Genomic DNA, 16,763 nt, shown 5'->3' with positions numbered 1-16,763 from the left:
CGAAAGAATGTAGGAAAAAACATAAAAGATAAAAAGCGAGACAAAAGAAGTAAGGACGGAGCTCCATCCCAGGAAGGGAGGCTTTAAAAAGAGAGGTTTCCAAACACCAGGAAACACTCTCACTGGCGAATCTGTGGGGAGCCTTGGAAGCTCAGAGGGCCACATAACCCTCTTTTTTTTTTAAGATTTTTTTAAAACCCACAAATTACCCGCCAAACGGTAACTCCCAGCGAAGAAGCTTGCAGACACCTGCATACGCCATTAGCAAGCGGGGGCTGGGCAGGGAGGAGCCGGCTGAACTGCTTAGAGAGAGGACTGGGCTTGAATGCCGCGAGAACAATTTGAGAGAACTGGGGAGAGCAAAACAGACTGTGGGATAGCTTCCCCATGAAAAGGCAGAAAGCTCTAACCTAAGACTCAGCCAGCCCCGCTCACAGAATAAAGGACTGAGCAGAGCGAGCCAGCTACGGCTGGCCCATCCCCCATCCCCCGCCGAGACAGGCAGGGAGCGCAGCCAGAGCCGGAGGGGGCAACCGCGGCCCCAGAAAGGCATCCGATACAAACTGCATGCAGGCTTGTTGCTAATCAGGACTTCTTGGGCTCGGGCCGGTCGATATCCCCCTGAGAAGGTGCACTGGTTGTACACCCAGAAAACTGAGTGGTGGGGACTGGGGAGGCAATAAGTCCCAGAGACCGTGCTTGCCAAACACCTGGTCCCCTGAGCTGCCGGGGAAGGCGCAAAACGCAGGCCCAACCAAGTCTGCGCCTTTGTGGAGTACCCGAGAACCTGAACTTGAGCTGCTCAGACCTGGGAAGTGCATACAACCCGGCGCCGGCCTCGGACAGTTCCCGGCAGAGCAACTTAGAGCCTGTGCAGCGTAGACTGGGACAGCATACGTGCTGTGAGCGGGGGCAAACCCAGTGTGGCCGAGACACTGCGAGCACTCCCCACAGAAGCCAGAGATATTCGTCTGCAGCTTTCCTCCCTTCCCAGAACAGGACTGAACAACTGAGCCTTAAAAAGTGTCCACCCACCCCCTAGTATCAGGGCGGAAATTAGACACTGAAGAGACCAGCAAACAGAAGCTAAAACAGAGGGAACCACCTTGGAAATGACAGATAGAGACGTCTAGAGGCTACTCCAAGAATAAGACCAAAAACCAGAGGCAAGAGGCTTAAGCCCGAATCCTGAGAACACCAGAGAACTCCTGACTCCAGGGAACATTAATCGATAGGAGCTCATCAAATGTCTCCATACCTACACTAAAACCAAGCACCACCCAAGGGGCAACAAGTTCCAGAGCAAGACATACCACGCAAATTCTCCAGTAACACAGGAAACTAGCCCTGAGCTTCAATATACAGGCTGCCCAAAGTCACTCCAAACCCACTGACATCTCATAACTCATTACTGGACACTTCATTGCACTCCAGAGAGAACAAATCCAGCTGCACCCACCAGAACACCGACACAAGCTTCCATAACCAGAGAACCTTGACAAGTCACCTGTTCAACCCCACACACAACGAGGAAACTACATAATAAAGAGAACTCCACAAATGGCCAGAAGAGGGAAAGGCCACCCCAAGCAAAGCATTATAAGCAAGATGAAGAGGCAGAGAAATACCCAGCAAGTAAAGGAACAAGATAAATGCCTACCAACACAAACAAAAGAGGAAGATATAGGGAATCTACCTGATAAAGAATTTCGAATTTTGGTGGTGAAAATGATTCAAAATCTTGAAAGCAAAATGGAGTTACAGATAAATAACCTGGAGAAAAGGATTGAGAAGATGGAAGAAAGGTTTAATAAGGACTTAGAGGAAATAAAAAAGAGTCAATATACAATGAATAATGCAATAGATGAGATCAGAAACACTCTGGAGGAAACAAACAGTAGAATAACAGAGGCAGAAGACAGGATAAGCGAGCTAGAAGATAGAATTGTAGAAATAAATGAAACAGAGAGGAAAAAAGAAAAACAAATTAAAAGAAATGAGAACAATATTAGAGACCTCTGGGACAATGTTAAATGTTCCAACATTCGAATCATAGGAATCCCAGAAGAAGACAAAAAGAAAGACCATGAAAGAATACTTGAGGAGATAATAGTTGAAAATTTCCCTAAAATAGGGAAAGAAATAATCACCCAAGTCCAAGAAACCCAGAGAGTTCCCAACAGGATAAACCCAAGGCGAAATACTCCAAGACACGTATTAATCAAATTAACAAAGATCAAACACAAAGAACAAATATTAAAAGCAGCAAGGGAAAAACAGCAAATAACACACAAGGGGATTCCCATAAGGATAACAGCCGATCTTTCAACAGAAACTCTTCAGGCCAGGAGGGAATGGCAAGACATACTTAAAGTGATGAAAGAAAATAACCTACAGCCCAGACTACTGTACCCAGCAAGGATCTCTTTCAAATATGAAGGAGAAATCAAAAGCTTTACAGACAAGCAAAAGCTGAGAGAATTCAGCATTACCAAACCAGCTCTCCAACAAATGCTAAAGGATCTTTCCTAGACAGGAAACACAGAAAGGGTGTTTAAACTCGAACCCAAAGCAGTAAAGAAAATGGCTATGGGATCGTACTTATCAATAATTACCTTAAACGTAAATGGGTTGAATGCCCCAACCAAAAGACAAAGGTTGGCTGAATGGATACAAAAACAAGACCCCCATATATGTTGTCTGCAAGAGACCCACCTCAAAACGAGGGACACATACAGACTGAAAGTGAAGGGCTGGAAAAAGATATTCCATGCAAATAGAGACCAAAAGAAAGCAGGAGTAGCAATACTCATATCAGATAAAATAGACTTTAAAACAAAGGCTGTGAAAAGAGACAAAGAAGGAAACTACATAATGATCAAAGGATCAATCCAAGATGAAGATATAACAATTATAAATATTTATGCACCCAACATAGGAGCACCGCAATATGTAAGACAATTACTAACAAGTATGAAAGGGGAAATTAACAATAATGCAATAATAGTGGGAGATTTTAATACCCCACTTACATCTATGGATAGATCAACTAAACAGAAAATTAACAAGGAAACACAAACTTTAAATGATGCAATAGACCGGTTAAACCTAATAGATATCTATAGGACATTTCACCCGAAAACAATGAATTTCACCTTTTTCTCAAGCGCACACGGAACCTTTTCCAGGATAGATCACATCCTGGGCCATAAATCTAGCCTTGGTAAATTCAAAAAAGTTGAAATCATTCCATGCATCTTTTCTGACCACAATGCAGTAAGATTAGATCTCAATTACAGGAGAAAAACTATTAAAAATGCCAACACATGGAGGTTGAACAACACACTGCTGAATAATGAACAAATCATAGAAGAAATCAAAAGAGAAATCAAAATATGCATAGAAATGAATGAAAATGAAAACACAACAACCCAAAACCTCTGGGACACTGTAAAAGCAATGCTAAGGGGGAAGTTCATAGCAATACAGGCACACCTCAAGAAACAAGAAAAAAGTCAACTAAATAACCTAACTCTACATCTAAAGCAACTAGAAAAGGAAGAAATGAAGAACCCCAGGGTCAGTAGAAGGAAAGAAATTGTAAAAATTAGGGCAGAGATAAATGCAAAAGAAACAAAAGAGACCATAGCAAAAATCAACAAAGCCAAAAGCTGGTTCTTTGAGAAGGTAAATAAAATTGACAAACTGCTAGCCAGACTTATCAAGAAACAAAGGGAGAAGAACCAAATCAATAAAATTTGAAATGAAAATGGAGAGATCACAACTGACAACACAGAAATACAAAGGATTATTAGAGAATACTATCAGCAATTATATGGCAATAAAATGAATAACCTGGAAGAAATGGACAAATTCCTAGAAAAGTACAACTTTCCAAAACTGAACCAGGAAGAAATAGAAAATCTGAACAGACCCATCACAAGCACGGAACTAGAGGCTGTAATCAGGAATCTTCCAGCAAACAAAAGCCCAGGTCCAGACGGCTTCACAGCCGAATTCTACCAAAAATTTAGAGAAGAGCTAACACCTATTCTACTCAAACTCTTCCAGAAAAGTGCTGAGGAAGGGAAATTTCCAAACTCATTCAATGAGGACACCATCACCCTAATCCAAAAACCTGGTAAAGACCCCACAAAAAAAGAAAACTACAGGCCAATATCACTGATGAACATAGATGCAAAAATCCTTAACAAAATTCTAGCAATCAGAATCCAACAACATATTAAGAAGATCATACATCATGACCAAGTGGGCTTTATCCCAGGAATGCAAGGATTCTTCAATATCCGCAAATCAATCAACGTAATACACCACATTAACAAACTGAAAAATAAAAATCATATGATTATCTCAATAGATGCAGAGAAAGCCTTCAACAAAATCCAACATCCATTTATGATAAAAACCCTCCAGAAAGTGGGAATAGAAGGGACATACCTCAACATAATAAAAGCTATATATGACAAACCCACAGCAAACATTATCCTCAATGGTGAAAAACTGAAAGCATTTCCCCTAAAGTCAGGAACAAGACAAGGGTGCCCACTCTCACCACTACTATTCAACATAGTTCTGGAAGTTTTGGCCACAGCAATCAGAGCAGAAAAAGACATAAAAGGAATCCAAATTGGAAAAGAAGAAGTAAAACTTTCACTGTTCGCTGATGACATGATCCTCTACACAGAAAACCCTAGAGACTCTACCAGAAAACTACTAGAGCTAATCAATGATTACAGTAACGTTGCAGGATATAAAATCAACACACAGAAATCCCTTGCATTCCTATACACTAATAATGAGAAAATAGAAAGAGAAATTAAAGAAACTATTCCATTCACTGTTGCAACGAAAAGAATTAAATACTTAGGAATATATCTACCTAAGGAAACAAAAGACTTGTACATAGAAAACTATAAAACACTACTGAAAGCAATCAAAGAGGACACTAATAGATGGAGAAATATACCATGTTCATGGATTGGAAGAATAAATATTGTGAAAATGAGTATACTACCCAAAGTAATTTATACATTCAATGCAATCCCTATCAAGCTACCAACGATATTTTTCACAGAACTAGAACAAATAATCTCACAATTTGTATAGAAATACAAAAAACTTCGAATAGCCAAAGCAATCTTGAGGAAGAAAAATGGAACTGGGGGAATTAACCTGCCGGACTTCAGGCTCTACTACAAAGCCACAGTCATCAAGACAGTATGGTACTGGCATAAAGACAGAAATATAGATCAATGGAACAAAATAGAAAGCCCAGAGATAAATCCACACACCTATGGACACCTCATCTTTGACAAAGGAGGCAAGAATATAAAATGGAGAAAAGACAGTCTCTTTAACAAGTGGTGCTGGGAAAACTGGTCAGCCACTTGTAAAAGAATGAAACTAGAACACTTCCTAACACCATACACCAAAATAAACTCAAAATGGATTAGAGAGCTAAATGTAAGACCAGAAACTATAAAACTCCTAGAGGAGAACGTAGGCAAAACACTCTCTGACATAAACCACAGCAGGATCCTCCATGACCCACCTCCCAGAATATTGGAAATAAAAGCAAAAATAAACAAATGGGACCTAATTAAAATCAAAAGCTTCTGCACAGCAAAGGAAACTATAAGTAAGGTGAAAAGACAGCCTTCAGAATGGGAGAAAATAATAGCAAATGAAGCAACGGATAAAGGATTAATCTCCAAAATATACAAGCAGCTCCTGCAGCTCAATTCCAGAAAAATAAATGAACCAATCAAAAAATGGGCCAAAGAACTAAACAGACATTTCTCCAAAGAAGACATACAGATGGCTAAGAAACACATGAAAAAATGCTCAACATCCCTCATAATCAGAGAGATGCAAATCAAAACCACAATGAGATACCATTTCACACCAGTCAGAATGGCTGCTATCCAAAAGTCTACAAGCAATAAATGCTGGAGAGGATGTGGAGAGAAAGGAACCCTCTTACACTGTTGGTGGGAATGCAAACTAGTACAGCCACTATGGAGAACAGTGTGGAGATTCCTCAAAAAACTGGAAATAGAACTGCCATATGATCCAGCAATCGCACTCCTGGACATACACACCGAGGAAACCAGAATTGAAAGAGACACATGTACTCCAATGTTCATCTCAGCACTGTTTATAATAGCCAGGACATGGAAGCAACCTAGATGTCCATCTGCAAACGAATGGATAAGAAAGCTTTGGTACATATACACAATGGAGTATTATTCAGCCATTAAAAAGAATACATTTGAATCAGTTCTAATGAGGTGGATGAAACTGGAGCCTATTATACAGAGTGAAGTAAGCCAGAAAGAAAAACACCAATACAGTATACTAACGCATATATATGGAATTTAGAAAGATGCAAATGATAACCCTGTATACGAGACAGCAAAAGAGACACAGATGTATAGAACAGTCTTTGGGACTCTGTGGGAGAGGGTGAGGGTGGGATGATTTGGGAGAATGGCATTGAAACACGTATGTTGTCATATGTGAAACGAATCACTAGTTCAGGGTCAATGCATGTTATAGGATGCTCGGGGCTGGCATGCGGGGATGACCCAGAGGGAGGATAAAGGGAGGAGGGAGGTGGGAGGGGGGTTCAGGAGGGGGAACTTATGTAAACCCAGGGCGAATTCATGTCAATGTATGGCAAAACCAACCAATATAATATTGTAAAATAATTTGCCTCCAATAAAAAATAAATTAATTACAATAAATAAATAAATATACAAGGAAAAGTTGGTAAGTTATATTAAGATTTCCTTCAAATTAAAAACTTGCTTCATTAAAGGATACTGTACCACTTAGAAAATGAAAAGACCAAATGTTAAACACACAAAATAAGTAACATATATTTGCGCCCCAAGTCATTGTCATGCTCCATTCTAGCATTGTATTTATAATAGTCAAGAGCAGGAAACAACAAATCTCTAATATCAGTTGAATGGATCAATGGCCATGTTATCAATGAAAGCAATATTCTACAGTAATAAAAATGAATAAAGTACTGCTATAAACAACATCATGAGTGAATCCTAAAGAACGATGGGTTGAAGAAGTCACACACAAAAGAAAACACACTGCCTGATTTTATGTAAATTTCAAAAACCAACAAAAGACTCTGTGGTAGCAGAAGTTAGATAAGCAGTTTTCCCTGGAGAGGAGGGGGCAGTTATTGGAGGCGGCAGTGACTGTGGTGCTGGGAATGTCCTCTTTGCTGCTCTGGGAACATGACTGAAGCCTATACATATTGCTTAAACACTGTTTTCTATGATCCTTATGTCAATAACAATGTTGCCTTAAAATATATTATTCCCCTTCACACTTCTTGCCCTAATCTGAAAAATGAGTGAACAATGAGAAGCACCATATTTCATTATGAAATATCTTCCAAAGCCAGTTTTCCCTCACTCTCTGCTCTTGGGGACATTTCACTTCAGGAGCATCCTAAGTACCAATAGCCCTTCCCTCTCTTACCTGAGCAGATCACAGAGGCCTTGTTGCCATGGGAACAGTCAAGACCACCCAGGGCAGTCACAGGACAACTCCACAGGAAGGACTCTGTCCCCGAGCAGTGAAATCGGACTGTTGAGATCTGATCACCTCCTTCTACAAACTGTGGTCTTCTTGGGGTGGAGATGGCGACTCCACAGCCGAGCTGATGACAGACAACATTGGCATTGGCCAGACTCCAGTGGGAGGCACAGAGCGCTCTCCATTGTCCAAAAATGTTCATCTCCACCTGCCCCTCACACTGAGAGGAGCTGTTTGTCATGAGCCGGACTTCTGAGTATGCTGGTAGAAGAAGACAGAAATTCAGAAAAATTTCATGATTTCTCACCTGAACAGAGTGTGCAGGGAGGTTAAGTCCTGATCTGCATCTCACCTGAACAAACAACCTGAGCAGCTCCACTGTGGTGACAAGTGCCTCCTGGACAGGGCACTCTGGGGCAGACCCAGAGCTTATGTTCCTCCCCCTCACACCTGAACTCTTCAGTCCAGACCTTGCCATCAGACTCTCTGAAGAGCTCGTGTCCCAGAACAGACACAGCCTTGCCACACCCCAGCTCTGCACAAATGACCTGGGCAGTGGGGAGTGTGAAGTTTCCATTAGACACAGAGATCCAGTCTTCTCCAGAACGTACTTCTACTCGTCCTGAGCATGGTCCATTGTCTCCAACCAGATGCACAAATCCTAAGAAAACAGCAACAAGAAATCCAGTGAGTGCCCATAGTCCTGGTCTGGCAATTAGAAACAATGTCACGGGCAATAATGTGAAAATTTTTCTTTTCCAGGAGTGGTGCCTGGAGAGAGAACTGGACAGTTATTCTCAGAATTTCATGAGCAAGTATTTTCATGAGCAAGTTTCTGAAAAGAAACCCTGAAGGATTTTCAGGGTCAGTTTGAAATGGCTGATTTCCAAAAACATGCATTTTGAGGCTAATTAGGAATGTGAATTCCTCATCTAGAGGCCTGGAAACTACAGAGCCTAAGGATACTGCTCTGTAGTGGGCACCAGACTCAGGTTCAGAACTGAACTAATCCAGAGTGAAGTAGATCCATGGGCCTCAAGAGGTTAGAGGACTAAGAGCCACACAAGGTTAGAAGGCCATCCCGAGATTTCTGAGGTCAGAATACTAGCCAGTTTTCTCTCAGGAACCGATACTCAAGTCACTGAAGATAAGGAAAATCACGCGGGCTGGATCTGTGAGTGCTCGCTGACAGTAAACAGACTTCTGGCTAACAGGAGGAAAGTTAGACATTATAACAAGTTTACTGTTATGATTTCACATATGTTTCTTATATTTTTTCATGGTGAAAAATTCCAAGAATTTCTTAGGTGACCTGATTTTGGAAAGTTGTCCAGAGATCAGTTTGGATAGGAAGAAAGCTCAGAGTCAAAGGAGAAGGGGCTGGTCATAGCCACCTTTCTCGAAAGATTCAGTTCAGTTCAGTTCAGTTGTGTCCGACTCTTTGCGACCCCATGAACCGCAGCACGCCAGGCGTCCCTGTCCATCACCAACTCCTGGAGTTCACTCAAACTCGTGTCCATCGAGTCGATGATGCCATCCAGCCATCTCATCCTCTGTCATCCCCTTCTCCTGCCCCCAATCTTTCCCAGCATCAGGGTCTTTTCAAATGAGTCAGCTCTTCTCATCAGGTGGCCAAAGTATTGGGAGTTTCACTTTCAACATCAGTCCCTCCAATGAACACCCAGGACTGATCTCCTTTAGGATGGACTGGTTGGATCTCCTTGCAGTCTTATCAAAGAACCTGGGAGAGAGTGAGTTCTCAGTGGGAGCATGCAAAACAGCTGAGGTTTTTCATACTAGATATGTAAACTTTAGGAAATGCTAAAGAGTAAAGATAAGTTAAAGTATTTTAATCCTGTCCATGTGCTAACTGTTTGTTCCTTTCCTATTTGGATTCTTGAGAAATAACTACTATGCTGTAAAGAAAGAGAGGAAGAGAGCAGAGGGCAAATAGTGAAGTGAAGTGAAAGCCACTCAGTCATGTCTGACTCTCTGCGACCCCATGGACTATACAGTCCATGGAATTCTCCAGGCCAGAATACTGGAGTGGGTTGCCTTTCCCTTCTCCAGGGGATCTTCCCAACCCAGGGATTGAACCCAGGTCTCCCGCATTTCAGGCAGATTCTTTACCAACTGAGCTACAAGGGAAGCCCAAGAATACTGGAGTGGGTAGCCTATCCTTCTCTGGTGGATCTTCCCAATCCAGGGGTCTGACTGGGGTCTCCTGCACTGGAGGTGGATTCTTTGCCAACTGAGCTATGAGGGGAGCCCAGCTATGAGGGGAACTTCAGTTCAGTTCAGTTCAGTCGCTCAGTTGTGTCCGACTCTTTGCGACCCCATGAATCACAGCACGCCAGGCCTCCCTGTCCATCACCAACTCCTGGAGTTCACTCAAACTCATGTCCATCGAGTCGCTGATGCCATCCAGCCATCTCATTCTCTGTCGTCCCCATCTCCTCCCACCCCCAATCCCTCCTAGCATCAGACTCTTTTCCAGTGAGTCAACTCATCGCATGAGGTGGCCAAAATATTGGAGTTTCAGCTTTAGCATCAGTCCTCCCAATGAACACCCAGGATTGATCTCCTTTAGAATGGACTGGTTGGATCTCCTTGCAGTCCAAGGGACTCTCAAGAGTCTTCTCCAGCACCACAGTTCAAAAGCATCAATTCTTCGGCAATCAGCTTTCTTCACAGTCAACTCTCACATCCATACATGACCACGGGAAAAAACCATAGCCTTGACTAGACGGACCTTGGTTGGCAAAGTAATGTCTCTGCTTTTTAATATGCTATCTAGGTTGGTCATAACTTTCCTTCCAAGGAGTAAGCGTCTTTTAATTTCATGGCTGCAATCAGCATCTGCAGTGATTTTGGAGCCTAAAAAATAAAGTCTGACACTGTTTCCACTGTTTCCCCATCTATTTCCCATGAAGTGATGGGACCAGATGCCATGATCTTCGTTTTCTGAATGTTGAGCTTCAAGCCAACTTTTTCACTCTCCTCTTTCACTTTCATCTAGAGGCTTTTGAGTTCCTCTTCACTTTCTGCCATAAGGGTAGTGTCATCTGCATATCTGAGGTTATTGATATTTCTCCCGGAAATTTTGATTCCAGCTTGTGCTTCTTCCAGCCCAGCATTCCTCATGATGTACTCTGCATATAAGTTAAATAAGCAGGGTGACAATATACAACCTTGACGTACTCCTTTTCCTATTTGGAACCAGTCTGTTGTTCCATGTCCAGTTCTGACTGTTGCTTCCTGACCTGCATACAGGTTTCTCAAGAGGCAGGTCAGGTGGTCTGGGATTCCCATCTCTTTCAGAATGTTCCACAGTTTATTGTGATCCACACAGTCAAAGGCTTTGGCATAGTCAATGAAGCAGAAATAGATGTTTTTCTGGAACTCTCTTGCTTTCTCCATGATCCAGCGGATGTTGGCAATTTGATCTCTGGTTCCTCTGCCTTTTCTAAAACCTGCTTGAACATCTGGGAGTTCACGGTTCACACACTGCTGAAGCCTGGCTTGGAGAATTTTGAGCATGACTTTACTAGCATGTGAGATGAGTGTAATTGTGTGGTAGTTTGAGTATTCCTTGGCATTGCCTTTCTTTGGGATTGGAATGAAGACTGACCTTTTCCAGTCCTGTGGCCACTGCTGAGTTTTCCAAATTTGCTGGCATATTGAGTGCAGCACTTTCACAGCATCATCTTTCAGGATTTGAAATAGCTCAATTGGAATTCCATCACCTCCACTAGCTTTGTTCGTAGTGATGCTCTCTAAGGCCCACTTGACTTCACATTCCAAGATGTCTGGCTCCAGGTGAGTGATCACGCCAACTTGATTATCTTCATCGTGAAGATCTTTTTTGTACAGTTCTTCTGTATATTCTTGCCACCTCTTCTTAATATCTTCTGCTTCTGTTGAGGGGAGCTTATGTATGTAAAATAAACCATACATAATTTAGAAATTTTCAAACTGCAGAAGCCTCAATATGGATGTAAGATAGAAGATTTGGGGAAAATACTTGTCCAACAAGTTTTTGACACATTTTATCCCCCGTGCTCCTCCCATCAACCTCTTCACCCTGCTACCTTTCCCATTTCTCCCACTGCAGACAAAACAATCTTAAGAACCACAAATGGGTGGAAAGGAAATTCTGAAAGGGAAGAACTTCTGTAGGAGTAGAGTGAGGTAGGGTGTTTGATAGGTTAAATGTGGAGTGGATGGCGTGCGAAACTGAGAGAGAGACCAAAGAAAAAACTCATGATCATAGTTTGAACTTCAGGGACCATATTTTGGGTAGAGGAAGGTAATCCAAATAAAAAAGAACCTACAACATAAAAGACTTTCTTTAACACACTTGTCTGATTTCAAAGTATGCTCATGATAATTTATGGACATGGTGAAATTCTTTCTGGTAAAGGATTCTGATTATATGTGAACTTTGAAGGTTCAGAAAGAATATTCTAACAAAATGAAAATCTACTACAGAAAACAGGAAAGAACAGAAAAGACTTAAAAGAAATTAAAGACTTGAAGAATCAGCTTGACCACTTATACAAGAGTGAATGATGAGACAGAAGATATTCTGCTTGCCTTTTATTATTTATCACTTTCATCTTCCCAGAGAGACACAGGTTAGAACTCCTACTCTGGTCTGGTTGGGAGTTCGCTCATAGGCGACACTTTCTAATTAAAGTATTTTTACTCAACACTTTTTAGTTGCTATATTAACCCCGTAAGATTACAGATTAGGCAGAACTTGAAAGAAATATTTGTTATATGCTGTTTTATGTACCCTGATACATGTTAAATGCTCGAAAATACACTGAATAATCAATAATGTCATATACACATAAGGATAGACTCTTCTGAGACAAATTATGACTTTTTTGTTTTCTATTTGATTTTAAAATTCATGTGGAAGATTATGTGTGTGAAAATTGTGAGGAAGTTTGTGGAATAGAAGGCTGACGTCAGTGGATAAGGATATTAAATATAATGAAAATATATCCTTCTCTTGTCTCTTGCTGTACAGACATTCTGCATCCTTAGGCACACACAGCATCCTCCACACCACACCTGGACCATCAGTGCTGCTCAGAACACCCCGTATGTGCCTTTTCCAGCTCCTATTACAATCCCTCTCCCTCCCAGCTGCTATAACTCTCTTCTACCTTCTTCAAAAATTACATCTGTCCCCTTACTCCTATTCATGTCAAACAAACCCCCAAATTAAATTCTCTTAAATCATTGAAGTCATCAGGTATAAACTATACAGTTTCTTACCATAAAACACAGAAATTGTTTTGCTTCCACTTTTGACTTGTCAGTGTATGGCTAAGTCTTCTTCCAAAGTTTGGGCCTATACAGATGTCTTAAAAGAAAAAATGGGCAGAGAATCTCTTATAGTAACAGTGGAATGAGAACCTATGACTCAAAGCACTTCATCCAAAGGTCTCTGGTCTTACCTGCAAAGGCCTACTAATATTTACATCTAAAATTTCAAAAGAGACTTGCAATTTGGCCCAAATCCTCCAGTTCCTGTCTGATCTGTTTAGTGACATCCTCTGTGCATCCACTTCTACTAACCTAGTGTAAAATAATGTCTCACTGTATATACAGAAACAACTCCATCCACAAAGGTGTGTTCTCATTCTAGCCCTCCCCTCCCATAGGCTCACTGTGCAAAGGAATTTGTGTGGTGATTTGAAAATGTCTCATGTGATTGATCTTCATTATGAAGATCAATTTTCATTGGAATAGTTTAACCTACTATGTCAGGTAAGATCACTGGAGAAGAAATAGCAGAGACTTAGAGCAGGAAAGTAAATGAAGCACATCACCCACAGAAGCTTTGTGCATTCAGGGAGGATGGGTCTGTCTCAGGCCTCTCCAGCCCATCTATATCCTGTTGCCCCAGTGATCAGACACCAGCTTCCATGGAACTTTTCATTCTGCCACCACAGGGCAATACACTGACCATACCTGAGCAGACGACTCCTGCATCGTTCTCATGACTGCAGTTGTGCCGTCCCCAGCCCTGGGAAGGGCACTTCCACACGTGGGATTCCTTTCCTCTGCAGTCCAATGTGTTCAGCCAGATGGGCCCTGATCCTGCCCCGAAGTGAGCAGACCTCGTGGCATTGAGGGCGTCTCCACAGCCCAGCTGCCTGCACACCACGCGGGCATCGTCCAGGTCCCAGCCGTCATCACAGATGGTGCCCCAGGAGCCCCGGTCAAGGATCTCCACTCTCCCGGCGCAGGGACCTCCTCCGTCCACCAGCCGGAGCTGTCTGCTGTCTGAAGAGAGAGAAATGGGACAAAGGGGCTTTGACAAGGGGAATGAAAAGGGTCTTCTGTCCTGTGGGACCTTCACCTGAGCAGTAGGGGGCGCTCTCCTCTGAGGCGTCAGAGTTCCCTGGTTCTGACAGGGAGTCTTTGCACTGGGGCAGCACCTGAGTCTGGTTTCTTACAGCAGTGATAAGAGAATACTAACATTGAAAATGGGCAAAAACAGGAAATATTACACTACTGAGTAGGGTGAGACAGAAGTGTTAACCTCTGATTTGTAGAGTTCTGCATAACATCTGAGAAAGATTTACAGGAAATGTTAGTCTCTCTACCCGGAGCAGTTGAATGAGTTCAGAATGGGCTGGCTGCTGGATGGATTCCTTATAAACCACGCACACGTTAGTGCCCTTGACCTGAGAGTTAAAGGGATTAGATTAAAGGAAATGGAGTCAGGAACCGTCCTCATCAGAAGCCTCAGGTAGCAGCCAAGAATCCTCTATCGTTAGAATCATTCTCCTTGGTACAGTCACGCAGAACTGAAAAACAAATGGACCTTGAGATGTCTTGGTTTGACCCAGAATATTTCACTGATGGTTCTAAGCTTCAGACTCCAGATCTGGATACTTTGTTTTAAGAAAATGTGATCTCTTTGAGTGGACTGGGCAACGTTGCATGAGAAATGTGTCAGGTGATGTTGATTGACATTGACCAGATTCCACTGGGAATCTTGGAATGCTGCCTCTTCTCTCAAGTAAATATCTTTTCTTGCACTTTGTGTCAGGAATCGCTATTATTCAAAGTTGGGGGTTATTTGTTCTCCAGGGGGAAAATATTACGCATTTCTAACTTTACCATAGAGCAGAAATAGGTTAAATTCTTGCTCTGAAAGTGCTTGAACAAACGATATTGACAGACTCACTGTGTTGTTCTTTAATACATAAAAAGCAATGTAAAGAAAGGTTGTGAAGTGAAGTGAAGTTGCTCAGTCATGTCCGACTCTTTGCGACCCTGTGGACTGTAGCCCACCAGGCTACTCCGTCCATGGGATTCTCCAGGCAAGAATACTGGAGTGGATTGCCATTTCCTTCTCCTGGGGATCTTCCTGACCCAGGGATCGAACCCAGGCCTTCTGCATTGCAGGCAGACGCTTTAACCTCTGAGCCACCAGGGAAGCCCCAAAGAAAGGTTAAATGATGTCTATTCAGTGTAGCACTTTAAGTGAATGATGAAGTAGAGAATAAAATCTAGAATTTTGTACTTCCATGAAGAAGGATTCCAATGGAGGGGTTCACAGCAGGCCAATGGTCTGCTGGATACAACTTTAAATGCTATAAAATGTTAGATAAAAAATGAAGATATTAGACATTTGTGGACACAATATGAACTAAACATGCTAAAATTCTAAAGAGTGGAGATCATTTCATTGTTAGCCAAGGATCTGAAGCTTCTCTTTCTCTATGGGAATTTCCCAATTTGTTGCCTGGGTTAATGGACCAAAGTGGGACAGAGAAGCCTGCATGATTTTGGGGTTACCTGGTGCTGCAGTGACAAAACTGGAGACTTGAGAGCCTCTCCCATACAGCAGATTTTCTCCTCAAATATCTGCCCAGTAAACACGCTGTCAGTGGCAGGTGGCCAAAGAACTGTGTCAAGCCCCTTGGAAACAGTGGATATTCCCTCATCCTCCTGACTGCTGGGCTACCAAAACATTCAAGTTTTCAGTTACAAACTCTGAAAGCCCATAACACAGGGGCAAAGAAATCAGAGGTAGACTGAGTGCTACAAATACTGCAACCCAGATGTGTTACAGCTCAACTCTAGCTAGTATTTAGACATCTGGGTGGTCTGAACCCCTTCTCCCACTTGCTTAACAAAACAGAATATGAATCCTTTCAGGTGTTAGAAAATGTATGTGGGATATCTTATTTTCTTATGCATCATTTCTCTCATTCAGTTAAAAACTGCATGGCATGTAAAGAGATGGAGGCCATGACAAATTTAAAAACTGAAAAAAGGAAGGTAAGAGAAGACAGAGACACATGCTAGACGTGCTGGAGTCAGCAGATGAGGATTTCAGCCGTGAGCAGCGTGTTTAGGGGAAGGGGGAAAGGAAAGAATCAATAGATGAAAATGAAAAGTTAACAAATAATTGTAGCTATAAGAAAATCAAAGGAACAGCTGCCAACTGAAAATAAAATATCTAGAATTAAGAACTGAATCCATAGGTTTAAAAGAACTTTAGATAGAACTGAACACAGAATTAGTGTCTTCCAGGAGTCCTAGAGTTGAGAGATGAGAAGGAGGAAAAAGAGAAGGAGGAGAAGGAAAAAGAGGGGGAATAGGAGGAGAAGCGAAACAAAGACAGTGCAGCAGAAGTAATACTTGAAGATATAATAATTAAGAATTTTTTTTTAGATGGATGGAAGGCTATGAAAACCTCCACATCTAGTAAAACTGCAGAAAATCGAAGGAAAATCTGGAATAAATTTGTTTAATACCAAAGAAAGTAAAAACGGAGAGAAAAAGGAACATGAAGCACATGGGTCAATTAAAAGGAAATGGTAGATACTAACCCAACAACAATTGGAGAAGGAAATGGCAACCCACTCCAGTATTCTTGCCTGGAGAATCCCAGGGACAGAGGAGCCCGTTGGGCTGCCATCTGTGGGGTCGCACAGAGTTGGACACGACTGACGTGACTTAGCAGCAGCAGCAGCAACCCAACAATATCAGTAATTGGATTTGCAATCTAATTACAATGGATTAGATACTTCAAATTAAAGCCCCTCTACTAACAGATAAACCAACAAAATTCATGTAAATGCCACCTGCAAGATACTCGCATTGTATATGAGAGCAAAGAAAGGTCAAAAGTAAAATGATGG

The 16,763-nt window shown here is 42.0% G+C and overlaps 1 protein-coding gene across 1 annotated transcript in view; it reads right to left on the bottom strand.

Annotated features, from left to right (window-relative positions):
- The window catches only part of LOC129536142 (scavenger receptor cysteine-rich domain-containing protein DMBT1-like), a 141,847-nt gene that overhangs the window by 86,422 nt on the left and 38,662 nt on the right, over positions 1-16,763 (bottom strand). The window contains 3 exon segments of the mRNA XM_088837051.1: positions 7,528-7,845; positions 7,937-8,245; positions 13,573-13,887. Of these exon segments, the coding sequence (XP_088693177.1) occupies positions 7,528-7,845; positions 7,937-8,245; positions 13,573-13,887 (942 nt within the window).

This window comes from Moschus berezovskii, chromosome 6 (assembly GCF_049115385.1).
Source record: "Moschus berezovskii isolate FMDL1 chromosome 6, NW_MosBer_1.0, whole genome shotgun sequence".
Classification (NCBI taxonomy): Eukaryota; Metazoa; Chordata; class Mammalia; order Artiodactyla; family Moschidae; genus Moschus; species Moschus berezovskii.
Note: the sequence above shows the minus strand (reverse complement) of the source record. Positions and strands in the feature narration are given on the sequence as shown.